The sequence below is a fragment of the Anguilla rostrata genome, chromosome 16 (genome assembly GCF_018555375.3).
Source record: "Anguilla rostrata isolate EN2019 chromosome 16, ASM1855537v3, whole genome shotgun sequence".
Classification (NCBI taxonomy): Eukaryota; Metazoa; Chordata; class Actinopteri; order Anguilliformes; family Anguillidae; genus Anguilla; species Anguilla rostrata.
The window spans coordinates 3,870,408-3,883,643 of NC_057948.1; the positions used below are offsets into that span (position 1 = coordinate 3,870,408).

The 13,236-nt window shown below is 40.0% G+C and overlaps 2 protein-coding genes across 2 annotated transcripts in view; one reads left to right on the plus strand and one right to left on the minus strand.

Moving 5' to 3' along the window:
- LOC135242400 (protein NLRC3-like) overlaps positions 1-13,236 on the plus strand; it is a 1,894,071-nt gene that overhangs the window by 1,876,674 nt on the left and 4,161 nt on the right. The window lies entirely within an intron of this gene.
- The window catches only part of ano1a (anoctamin 1, calcium activated chloride channel a), a 75,820-nt gene continuing 66,768 nt past the window's right edge, over positions 4,185-13,236 (minus strand). The window contains 1 exon segment of the mRNA XM_064313526.1: positions 4,185-8,164. Within this exon segment, the coding sequence (XP_064169596.1) occupies positions 7,883-8,164 (282 nt within the window). The 3' untranslated portion in view covers positions 4,185-7,882.

The window sequence follows — 13,236 nt, forward strand, 5'->3', positions numbered from 1 at the left end:
TAGATTTATGAGATTATTAAACAAAAATTATCTTCTTTTTAAACATATTCTCGCAAAAAAACTGGTTTGCCATCAATCAGAATATTTGAATTGAACCATAACATTTGTTGTAAAAAATGTTCTGGCTGTTCTGGAGGATAATACTGGAAATGTAACCAACTTTTAATGGCTTCTTTCAGACATGAAGATAAATTGTGAAATACATCATTTTTTTATTACATTATAGTGTTTAATTTTTAATTGCATAAACAGAAATAATGCATCATATATTGGATGCACATTCTTGAGTAACCTGCTAGAGAACCAACTTGGATTAAGATAAAAATTCTGCACTAATGCAGCTTTCAATGAAAGAAATCCAAAAATCCAAAAGTTTCAGAGCCCAGAGTTTTCATACTCATTATATAAAAATACTTGTTTTACCTTATCTGGCTCATTATTCCATATAAATTTAAATATTTTCTATTCATATGGTTTAAAAAATGCTTCCCCTGGAGATGGTAGGGACATAAATAAATGGGCAAATCGGGACACAATCAAAGAATTCATCAAAGTAAATTTACCATATATTGTTAAATACTGTCCCTGCCAGGGTTGGAGTATTTTGTCAACCTTATTAATCCTATTATTAAAATTTATATTTGTAAGATCATTCATATTTTTTGGGATATGAATACCAAGTACGTCAACTGGTCCATCAGTCCATCTAATTGGGAGACTACAGGGTAACTACAGTAAAATGTTACCTTTCAATGATCCTATCTTCAATAAAGTACATTTATCGTAATTAGGTTTTAAACCTGAAAACTTAGAGAAGTCTAAGTCAGTTGTTAAAGCTTGCAGAGTTAAAAGGTATGGGCTTACTGGAAAATTAGTGTCATCTGCATACATATATACCTTTCATTTCTAAACCTTTTATATTTACATTAGATCTAATTTTAATTGCCAATATTTCAATTGCCAAGATGAACAAATAGGGTGATAGAGGACAGCCTTGTTTAACTCCTCGTTACAATGGTATACTTTCTAAAAAAATGACCATTGTTTATAATCTTACATGCTGAATTAGTGTACATAATCTTGACCCATTTTATCAATTATTCACCAAAGTTAAAGAATTGCAAATGTGTATTAATATAATCAAGTCGGACTTTGCCGAAGGCTTTCTCAAAGTCTGCAATAAATATTGTACTGATAACAGTAGCTGTCGTAAAGACAAGTTGGATTGACTGATGGTTAACAGCTGTCGTGAAGCTGTAGTAACTTGATTATGCTTGCGTAAAGCTGCACTTACCAGACTGCTGATTGTGAGACAATTATTTACCTATTAATACAACATTACATGGTACCAGGATTTACAGAACGCACAGTAAGGACATACTGCTATGATGGAGGGAATAAAACCTCCCGGTAATCTGCAACTAGAAGGAAATGTGGACGAAAAGTGGCGTGCCTTCAAGCAACGTTTTCTTCTCTACAGCACAGCGATTGGCGCCTCGACTAGCTCTGGAACACGTAAAGTAGCTTTGTGGCTAATACTGGCTGGCCCACAGGCTATCGAGGTGTATAATACATTTACGTTTGAGGCTGATAGTGATAAGGATGATCTGGATAAGGTGCTGAATATTCAATTCTGATTGGCTGGGATTTGCGTATTATTTTTCAACATATGCCTGGCTATGAAGTGACACCAGAAAAAGTTTGCAGTGGTGCAGCTGGTAGCACAGTCGCCTCACAGCAAGAAGGTCCTGGGTTCGAATCTAGCCTGGGCCTTTCTTTGTGGAGTTTGCATGTTCTCCTGTTCATGTGGGTTTCCTCCGGGTACTCCGGTTTCCTCCAAAAGACATGCAGGTAGGTTGATTGGAGCCCATAGGGATGAATGTGTGAAAGTTTTTTGTTCCCTGTGATAGATTGGTGGCCTGTACAGGGTGTATTCTTGCCTCTGACCCAATGCATGCTGGGATAGGCTCCAGCAACCCCCTTGACCCTGCCCAGGATCAGCGGGTATAGATGAGGGATGGTCTGACTCCATAAATAAAGTGGAAATTTGTAAGAGCAAGCAAGCCAAATTACAGTATCATACTTGCAACAGTGTCAGCTTGATGTCCATGAATGACTGTACAGAGAGTAGCTAGTCTAGTTATAGCTAAGTTACTTGAAAGAATTTAGGAAACATTGGGTAGCAGTGTTGCTTTGTAATACAGCTTATTTAATTTGTGTTAGATAAGGCAGCCAATATTGTTTATTGTAACTTGGCATAATTTTGATATCACTACTTTTAATGGCAGGCCCAGGTTTTGCAGGTGTTAATGACTTATAGTGCTTTTTTTGTGTGAGTAACTTGGCATTGTATGTTGAAAACGTATTTTTATTCAGATTTAGCATTTACATTATACAGCTGGGTATGAACTGAAGCAATGCAGGTTAAGTACCTTGCTCAAGGGTACAATGGTAGCTTTCCCAGCTCTTCCCAACAGACAGACAGCTTTACGCAAGCATAATCAATTAAAGATTCCTTACAAATGCTACGGTGTACCTCAGGTCTGGTTTTTTGCCATTTCCTTCTTTTTCTCTAGGTTTTCTTTTAAGCTTGGGCACAGTCTGGGGGAACAGAGCCCATCTCTGTGGCAGAAGTCACTGGAGTGGTTTGGAGAGCTCCTGGGTGGCAGAGCACCAGGGATGGATGAGATCCATCTGGAAATGTTGAAGGCTCTGGATGTTGTTGGAGAGACATAGTTCACACAAATCTTCAACGTCGCATGAAGGCCGGGAACAGTGCCTTTTGGAGTGGCAGACCACAGTGGGGTCCCCATCTTTAAGAAAGGGGACCAGAGGGTGTGTTCTAATTGTGAGGGAACTTCTCCCCTCAGCCTCGCTGGGAAAGCTCTTGCCAAGCTGCTGGAAAGGAGGCTTGCAGTAAGTCGCTGGGGAGATGGGGGGCCTGGGTTGCTCTGCTTGCCCTCTTGCCACCTTGACCCTGACCTGGATTAAGCGGTTTAGAAAATGATGGATGGAAGACATACTGAAATTAGTTCCCTTTCTCCCTCTCTGTCACCCTCCTTCCTCTCCCTGTAGTAAAAATGAGTGGTGTAGACTAAAAAAATGGACTCTCTGGACTGTGAAGTAGGAATAGTTATTCACAAATTTATTTATGAGTGACAGGGTGTTTATATACTAAAATATTTAATTTAGGGTTTAACATTCAATGGAGGCTTTATCACAGGGGGTCCAAAGAAGGTTGGTCATTTTTGACCTTGGGGACACGCAGCATATACAAAATATGATGACATCATGGATTACAGCTGCATATAAATAGGGTCTTCCTCTGACTCCAGTCTGTGTGAGCTTAGCTATAGTTTGCACTGTGAAAGGAAGAAAGCTGGCAAAATCACATATTTTGAAGGAGAACTGCAAATGTGTACATTCTCCCAAATTGCCAGTTGGATTCACATGTGAACACGGCTGCGGTTGCAGATAGCTAGCCATTCGAAATTGGACATGCTCAGCCCCACATTGGGCTCCAAATTTGAGAAAAACCGACCAAAACCTCATGTTAAGGACAGCTATCCAAATGCCTTCAATACAGCTTGCAGAGGTTCATGTTGTCCAATGTTCTAAAAGTCCGTTATGTTTTGTTGTTTAAGCATCTCCTAAAGCAAGGTTTCAGATCTGCCATACAAGCATTAAAACATTCATTCATAGATATTTCTCCGTTTAAAGTGCAGTTTCAGGCTTCTAGAGATACGTGAAGTAGAGCACATTTCTACTCATGTGAACAGGTATGTGAAATGCATAGTTTAATGTTTTCTGTGGTGTTCAGTGATGTTAAATGAACCACTGTACTGAAGAGACACTGATAATCATGTAGCCTCTCTGCTAGCTCTAAAGGTAAACAATGTGAGGAATTTCCTGTAAAGACTAAAGGTAACCAAGCTCTCCCATATGTCATCAAACACAATGCGGTCTGTATAGAGATGACTAGCAAGCTTGACGCAAGACTGAAATCTTATGAACAAAATATAGAGCGAAAGCTTTGGAAAATGTTATGTATTCAGGAGAACATTCTTTCAGCTGAGAGGGGCATTACTGTAACAAAGGATTATGGAACTTTCTAAATCATTGCTACATCAAGCCAAAATTATAACAGTGTCATCCATGTTGTGTCATGAACTGCAGATATTCCATTTGTATTTTTAATACATGTTTAATTAAAATGGGAATAATTTAACTTTAACAGTAACAAATACATGACAGACACACATTCAAATTTACGTTTCATAAAACAGCCCTTTGTGTGCTTTATAGTGTTGTGAAAAGGTATTTGCCCCCTTCCCGATGTCCCCTATTATTGCAAATCTGTCACACTGAATGGTTTCAGATCTATAGACAAAATGTAATATTCAACAAAGTAAAACTGAGTAAACACAAAACAAGTTATTTCATTTATTTAATGAAAAAAATATCAAACACCCATATCACCCATAAGTAATCGCCCCCTCAGTTACTCAATCAACCAATTAACCAAACTGAATTGATGATTAGATTCAGCTGATTGAACACAACCAGGCTTGATTCTAGCCATCCCTGAATCTAAACCTCACTCATATTGAATCTCACCATCAGAGTGAAATTGTCACCACAAAGTTTCTACAAGCACACAAAGAAAACTCCAGAAGAAATGAGGAAAAAAAGCTTTTGAAATATGTCAGTCTGAAAATCGTTAAAAAGCCTCCACCAAACTATAGTGAGAGCCATTAAATTAAATCATCAAATGGAACAGTGGTGAATCCTTGCAGGAGGGGCCGGCATGCTAATTTTTCCTCAAAGGTGCAGCGACAACACATCCAGGAAGTCACAAACATAAAAAAATTCTAAATCCCAGAATGACATCCAAAGAACTGTAGGCCTCTCTAGCCTCAGCTCAGTAGCCATGACTCTACAATAAGAAAGAGACTGGGCAAAAATGGGAAAAGTGCAAGGTAGAAACCACTGCTAACCAAGGAAACGTCAATGGTAGGCTCACATTTGCAAAAAAAAAAAACACAAGGATGATTCTTCCGCCTTTTGTTGTATGGACAGAAATGGGAAATTGTTGGTGACACGGGTCCCAGTATGTCTGACGTAAAGCACATACAGCATTTCCCATCATACCAACAAGCAAACATGGTGGCGCTAGTGTGATGGTGTGGGCATGCTTTGCTGCCTCAGAACCAGGATGACTTGTCATTATTGAAGGAGCCATGAATTCTTCTGCACCAGAAAATTCTTAAGGAGAATGTCTGGTCATCTGTCACTGAGCTGAAGCTGAAGCATAACTGGTTTATGCAGCAAGACAATGATCCAAAACACAAAAGCAAGTCCACAACTAAATGGCTGAAAAGAAACAAAATCAAAGTTTTGGAGCGGTCTAGTCCAAGTCCTGACTTGATGCCTATAGAGATGCTGTGGCAGGACCTGAAACAAGCAGTTCATGCTTGAAAACCTATTTGTCTGAATTAAAGCAGTTCTGCAAAGAAGAGTGTGCTACATTTCCTTCAAGTTTAAGGTTTTGTCACTTGGATGATATGTGTATTTGATCATTTTTTTCATTGAATATATTAAATAATCATTTTTTTTAAAAAGGTTCCCTTTATCTATTATTACATTTTGTGTAACAATCTGAAACCATTCAGTGCGACAAATATGCAATAGAGGAAATATGGAAGAAGCAAATACTTTTTCATGGCACAGTATCGTGTTTAGAGCCCTTTAAAATCAAACACAAATTTAACTTTCAGTACTGAGATCAATGAACGGAATCTGAAATGCGACAGTAGACCATGTTTAAAATGAAATTATTGTCAGTCTTTCTGTACTTAGCTAGATTTTTCAGAATTAAATGTTCAACTGTTATCTTTGGCATTTAAGCAATCATATAATATGGACAAAACAACGTTAAGACAAATATTTACCATTCAATCATTAAACAAATGGAAAAACTGTTTGGTTATTGCCTTGTGAGGAAGACATAATCTGCTGAGATTTTATGAGGTTCATTTAAATTCATGAGAGATGTTGGTACTGTGGCAGTTTAATGATATCCATATGATGTGTAAACCAACATGCTTACTTCAGCACACTGACATCATAAAGGAACCTAAAAATATCTTAAACCTCCTTAAAACTGACACACTACGTAACTTAGTTTCAAGTGTCAAGCTGGCCTCGACAAAGTTGGCACACTAGGTAGCTTAGCGTCAAGCGTCACGCTGGCCTTAACAGATCTTGGCAGTTTAGCTTAGTTCATGAATGCATGATCTGAGTTAGCCTAGCAGGGTTAGAACATAAACTGAAATCGGGTTGGGGCTCCAGTAGGAGAGCACTCAGTAGTGGCTGCCATAGCCATCATAGGTTATACACTGGTGGCCGAGGATCGTGTAGTAGCTGGATGAAGCTTCTATCCTAGTGTTTGTTCTACTTTTTTGGCACACAGACTGCATGTTTTTTGACAGTCTTTACAGTGCCTAACATTATCTTCTCTGTTTCTCCTTCCCAGCCCCTCCCTCGCCCTGAGTTCACAGACTGCTCCAGCCCTGTCCCTCGCTCTATGGTCATGGACTGCTCCAGCCCTGTCCCTCACTCTATGGTCATGGACCGCTCCAGCCCTGTCCCTCGCTCTATGGTCATGGACCGCTCCAGCCCTGTCCCTCACTCTGTGGTCATGGACCGCTCTAGCCCTGTCCCTCGCTCTATGGTCATAGACCGCTCCAGCCCTGTCTCTCGCTCTGTGGTCATACACTGCTCTAGCCCTGTCCCTCGCTCTATGGTCATAGACCGCTCTAGCCCTGTCCCTCGCTCTATGGTCATAGACCGCTCCAGCCCTGTCCCTTGCTCTAAGGTCATAGACTGCTTCAGCCCTGTTCCTCCCCTGCCCATGCCTTGATACAGCCTGGAGCTTCAGATGTATCACCCTGCCCCTCTGGACAGCACAACACTGAACTATACAACAGGTCTTCCATTATTCCTGTTAGTTTATTACCTCAACTGTAACCTACTAAACCAATTTTATTTACTGTGATAGATCCCTTATTGCATTTCTGTTACATTCCATTCTACCTTACACTAGGCCAGTCAGCAGAAGATGGGCTCCTGAGATTTCTCCCCACTGGGGAGTTTTTTATGGCCATCGTTTGAGAGTTGTTCTGCCCCCAGGGAGTTTTTCATGTGCTTGCTATTTGGGGGTTCAGGCCTGGTTTTTACTCTTTTTGCTCGGGTTTTCTCAGATTATTCCATTTTCTGCTACTCTGTAAAGCATCTTTGTGACAGTTTTCTGTAAAAAGTGCCATACAAAGATATGATTTTGATTTGAAAACAGTTAAGTCTCTCTCGGTTCATAATCTGAATACACTTAATCTCTTAGATCATTTCGACAACAGCAAAAGAATCAACTATAAATTTTGAAAACAATGTGCAAACCTGAACATTCCCTTTTATAAAGTTACACCAATTATCCAATGATCTGACAACAAATTAATAGGGCTTTTTTCTATTTATGATGTGTATATTGTTAGAAAAGCAGCATACAATGAAACCTTCTACATGCTTAAAAAGCAACAACTATACATTAAAAGGGGAAATAAATTTAAAAAATCTGACTGCAGGACAGGCTGTGTGCTAAAAAATATCTGTATCACTTGCTGGCTAATTTTGTACAAAAGGCACACCCACCCCCCCAGAATGTGGTCCACTGTTCAATAGAAAGGCTGTGGCTCATTGGCCACACCATCAGCTCAGGGTGTCTTGGCAGCAGCTGATTGGACAACGGGTGAAAGGAAAATGGCAAGTTTCCATGGTGTCGGTGCTGTCCCACCCTTCTGTAGCCTTTCCCACAAGGGGGGCCTGCTCATTCTGTGGAATGCGTGGACAGGTGCGCAGGGGGCAGGCGTTGGGTCGTGTGGGCGGGGCCAGGTCGTGGGCAGGGGCGGGGCCTGGGTCTGCAGTTCTTGCAGGGGTCTTTGTCATTCCGGTGTAGGCTCCAGATGTCCAGAACCTGCAGCTTCCTCTGCTCCTCTTTCATGAACATTTCCACCATCAGGACTTTCTCCTTCTGTATCTGTGCACTGATGTCCTTGGGGATGTCTGGAATCAGCCAGTCCACCACATCGCTCATCACCATCACCACATTCTGCCCCAGAGAGAGAGATACAGCACTGTCATTTAACTAAATAAGTTGGCAGTGAACATAATGAGCTCTTACAATGTATTTTAACTAATAGTTAAAATAGCATTTTCACACTAAAATATTTGATAAAATTAACTCAATTCTAGACATGAACACAATATATTTTTGAGGCAAAAATTATACATTTATATTACATGTACATGGCCAGGGTATTCTCTGTCAAAGGATGAGTAGATGAGAAACACTCATTCTTGCACTTGGGTTCATAAGCTTAATCTTTCTACAGAAGCATTTGACTAAATATTGAGGCTATAACTGGGTTAAAACAGAAAATACTTTGTAAATGAAAAGTTTCTGCAGAGCAGTTATGTCTTCAGTGCAAACGGTGTGGCATACGCAAGAGAGCCAATGCTCTATGGTTTTGTTCAGGATTGTTTGTCGCTTGTTTTCTGAGCTTTCAGTATTGAGTGCAGTCATTTTAAAATTACAGTCGGCAGCGATGAATGTGTCACTTGAGAGGGACTGTAGTTCCAGTGGACATTTGTAGTCCTTTGTCCCAAGTGCAACAACACCATTACACCTGTACTGCACAATAGTAATATACAGTTGAGGCCAAAAGTTTACATACACCTAGGCTAAAGACATTCAAACTCAATTTTTCACAACTACACACATTTCATGTTACCATACATTTCCTGTGTTAAGGCAAATAGGGTATCTACTTTATTTCCATAAGAAGTCATTTAAAAATAATAGCTAAGAGACAGATTTATTCCAGCTTTAATGTATTACAGTGGGCTCCAGAATTCATTTTGAATTTAAAAAATTCAATGTTTTAAAAATTAATGTAATTTAATTTTTTCTGCAAACTGTAGGTGCCATAATTATTTGCACCCCTAACAATTATTGTAAGTAAAATCAAACAAAATTAAATTGGCAATACAATTTTACTTAATTCATCTCACTCTAAAGGAACTATATTGTGTCATTCCATCAGTTCCAGTTTCAATAGAGAATAAAAATGAGGTAACACGCATACAAAACCCCTTTGTCATCCATCAGCATGGGAAAAGCCAAATAACTGTCAATCCAGAAGAGAACGATGGTAATTTACCGTCACAAGTCTGGTAATGGGTACAAAAAAGACATACCAGGTTAAACATACCATCTAGCACTGTAAGGGCAATAATAAAAAGATGTAAAACATATGGTATGGTTGCAAATTTGCCAAGAAGAGGAAGCAAGTGCAGGGTGTCCCCACGGACAGTGAGGAAGATGGTGAGGGAGGCCATTAATAACCCAAGGATCACTGTTTAAGAATTGCAGAGATTGGTTTGTTTCTTGGGGTCAACAAATCTAAAAAAAACATAAAATGGCACCTCCATACCAACTAACTCTTTTGGAAGGGTGGCACGAAGACAGCCCTTACTGAGCACAATAGACAAAACCAAGAATCTGGAGCTTGTCAAACCGCATTGGAATTATGACTGGAAGAGAGTGCTATTGTCAGATGAGACCAAAATTGAACATTTTGGCCATACACACCATCGACATGTTTGGCGACAAAAAAGGAATGCATACAGGAGAAGCACCTCATATCTACGGTCAAATAATGAGGTGGGTCATTGATATTTTGGAGATGTTTTGCTGGCAGTGGTCCCGGGGCACTATTTTAGATCAATGCCTCAATTAATTCAACAAAGTACCAGGAAATTCTGGCAGAAAATTTGGTTGTCCCTGCTAAGAAGCTAGGACTTGGTCATAGGTAAATTGTCCATCAGGACAATGACTCCAAGCATACATCAAAATCTAAAGAGAAATGCTTAAGTGAAATCAACATCCATATTTTTCAATGGCCATCTCAGTCTCCAGACTTAAATTCCATCAAAAATCTGTGGTCTGAACTGAAGAGGGGGGGTCCATAAGCGCAAACCCAAATATATCAATGATTCTCAAAAGTTCTACATGGAGAAATGGTCAAAAATCCCTCCAAATGTGTTCTCTAAACTTATCACAAATTATAGGAAAAGACTCATGGCTGTCATCTTTGCCAGGGGTGTTTTCACAAAGTATTAAACCAGGGGTGCCAATAATTGTGGAACCTGTTTTTTGGGGAAATATTTTTTTAATTAAAAAATGTAAGACTTTGGTTGATTCCAATGAATCATTAATCAAGCACACTAGTTTACACATGTTGGAAAATAAAGCTTATGTCAATAACTGTATTCATTTTTAGTTTAGCAATTTTTTTAGCATTTTTTGTGCATATTTATCAAGGGTGCCAATAATTCTGGAGCCCACTGTATATCAGATTTTCAATGGCTCAAACGTTTACATACACTTTGTTAGTATTTGGTGGCATTGCCTTTTAATTGCTTAGTTTGAATAAAATGTTTTGGGTAGCCTTTCACAAGCTTCTCACAATACTTTGCTGGAATTTCTGCCCATTCCTCCAGAAACTGGTGTAACTCAGTCAGGTTTGTGGGCCTCCTTGCACGGACACGCTTTTTCAGTTCAATCCACAAATGTTCTATGGTATTCAGGTCAGGGCTTTGTGATGCCCACTTCAATACTTTCACTTTGTTGTCTTTAAGCCATTTTGTTACAACTTTGGAGGTATGCTTAAGATCATTGTCCTGCTGGAAGATCCAGTTGTGACCAAGTTGTAACTTTATAGCTGATGTCTTGAGGTGTTGCTTCAGGATTTGTAGATAATCCTCCTTCTTCATGATGCCATCTATTTTCTGAAGTGCACCAGTCCTTTTTCCCACAAAACACCCCCACAACATGATGCTGCCACCCCCATGTTTCAGAGTTGGGATGGTGTTTGGATTAAAAGCCTCACCCTTTTTGCTCCATACATAGCATTGATCATTATGGCCAAAGAGTTCAATTTTTGTTTCATCTGACCAGAGAACATGCCTCCAAAATGCTAGGTCTTCATCCTGGTGATCACCTGCAAACTTAATTCTGGCTTTTTTATGCCAGTCTTGGACTTGGGGCTTCCTTCTTGCACGACAGCCTTTCATGCCATGGGGATATAGGATTCTCTTAATGGTGGATGTAGATACTTTGGTACCTGATGCCTCCAACTCCTTCACCAGTTCCTTTGTTGTTGTCATGGAGTTCAGTTCAACCTTTCGGACCAAAGTTTGTTCAGCTCTGGGAGTTAATTTGTGCCTCCTTCCTGAATGATGCAGTGTCTGTGTGGTCCAAAGATTTTTATATTTGCATACAATTGCTTGCACAGTTGCTCATGGTACCTTCAGTTGTTTGGAAATTGCTCCTAAGGAGGAACCGGACTTGTGGAGGTCCACAGTTTTATTTCTGAGGTCTTTGCTGAGTTGCTTGGTTTTTCCCATGGTATCAAGGGCAAAAAGGCAGTGAATCGAAATGTAGGCCCTTAAATACAGCCACGGGTGCCAATTAACTCATAATTATGACAATAGGCCAATCAGGAGCTTCCAAAAAGTCATGACATCAATTTCTGGAATCATTCAGACTGTTTAAATAGACAGTCAACTTGGTGTATGTAAACTTCTGACCCACTGGAATTCTGATATAGTGAATTAAAACTAAAATAAATCTGTCTCTAATCGATTGTTTTAAAAATATGCCTGAGATGAACAAAGTAGATGTCCTAATTGACTTTCCAAAAGAAATGTGTGGAATTGTGAGAAACTGAGTTTGAATGTCTTTAGCCTACATATATGTAAACATTTGGTCTCAACTGTACACCACAAAATTACAATTATACCTGTACAATACCTTTCCCTTAAGTACTGTGACGACCCGCCCCCTTTTGGGTTGTTTCTGTTCACTTCTGTTCTTTGTCATTCTAGTTTGGGAGGCGGCTCATCAGAGCTGAGGGCGTACACCTGGATCTGGGCGTGGCCTCCAGCATAAAGGCTGCTGCCAGTTCCCAGTGCGGTCTCTCTCCAGTCCGCTGCACACTTAATTAGTTTGTTTATTGTTTGGGTTCACTCCTTGCAACACACACAACATATTCTACACACCCACACTCACTTACACCACTGATTCTACTGACGCTCGTTTACATAACATAGTTGATGTATTTCATTTCTTGACCTTTGTTAATAAATTATTTAATTATTTAATGGTTTCATGTGTCCCCCATTCTTTGTTGCAACCTGAGAGCCAGGGGTTGTAACAAAATGGGGGCTCGTCCTTTAAACTAATTTCTAAATTTGGGTAAGCATTTCTTTGTAATTTGTTAATTTGTTGTATTGGTTTAATTGATAGTGCTGTTTGGTCACTTTCAGCCTCATATGAGTTCTATTGGAAGCGTAGGCTGGTAAGTGTATTGGCTTTTCATTTGTTTGGCTGTATAGTCATTTTGGGTTAAGTTGCGCTATTTGTTTGGGGGACACTGATTTTGTTAAGGTCTGTATGTCCTAAATTGGATTATTGTTTGTGCGCCGTGTGGTTACTCATTTTAGTCGGTGGTGCGCTGCTTTGGAGGTGGAAACATTTGAGGACCTGGCTGATCTTATTGTGCTTGAACAGTTCAAAGATTCAGTCCCTGGCTACATAGCCACATACATAAATGAGCATAAAGTTAAGACTGCTGCAGAGGCTGCTGTCCTAGCCGAGGAGTACGTCTTAACGCACAGAAGTACTTTTGGAGATGCTCACGCTCGCGAGTTGTGTTGGCCTAGGGCAAATGGTTCACATTCCGCGAGGCAAAATGTGTCAAAATCAGAATTCAGTTCATTCAATAATGATTGTGGGTCAAGTGGGAAGTTTGATCCCAACAGAGTTTGTAATTACTGCCAAGGGAGAGGCCATTGGAAGGCAGAATGTCCTGTTCTTAAAATAAGGCTAAGCTCTCAGGAGGTAGGGGGCAGGTGAAGCCTATGGCGTTGGCTGCCCCTATCCAAATTGGTAGTCCTTTTGCACAGTGCCCAGAGCAGATGCAACCGCCAACATCCTTGTGCCGCTCTGATAGCCACGACTATTATTCTGACTACTCACCATTTATTACAGAGGGTTATGTCTCACTTGTGGGAAGTAATGTGAAAGTCCCAGTGAAGATCTTGCGAGACACTGGAGCT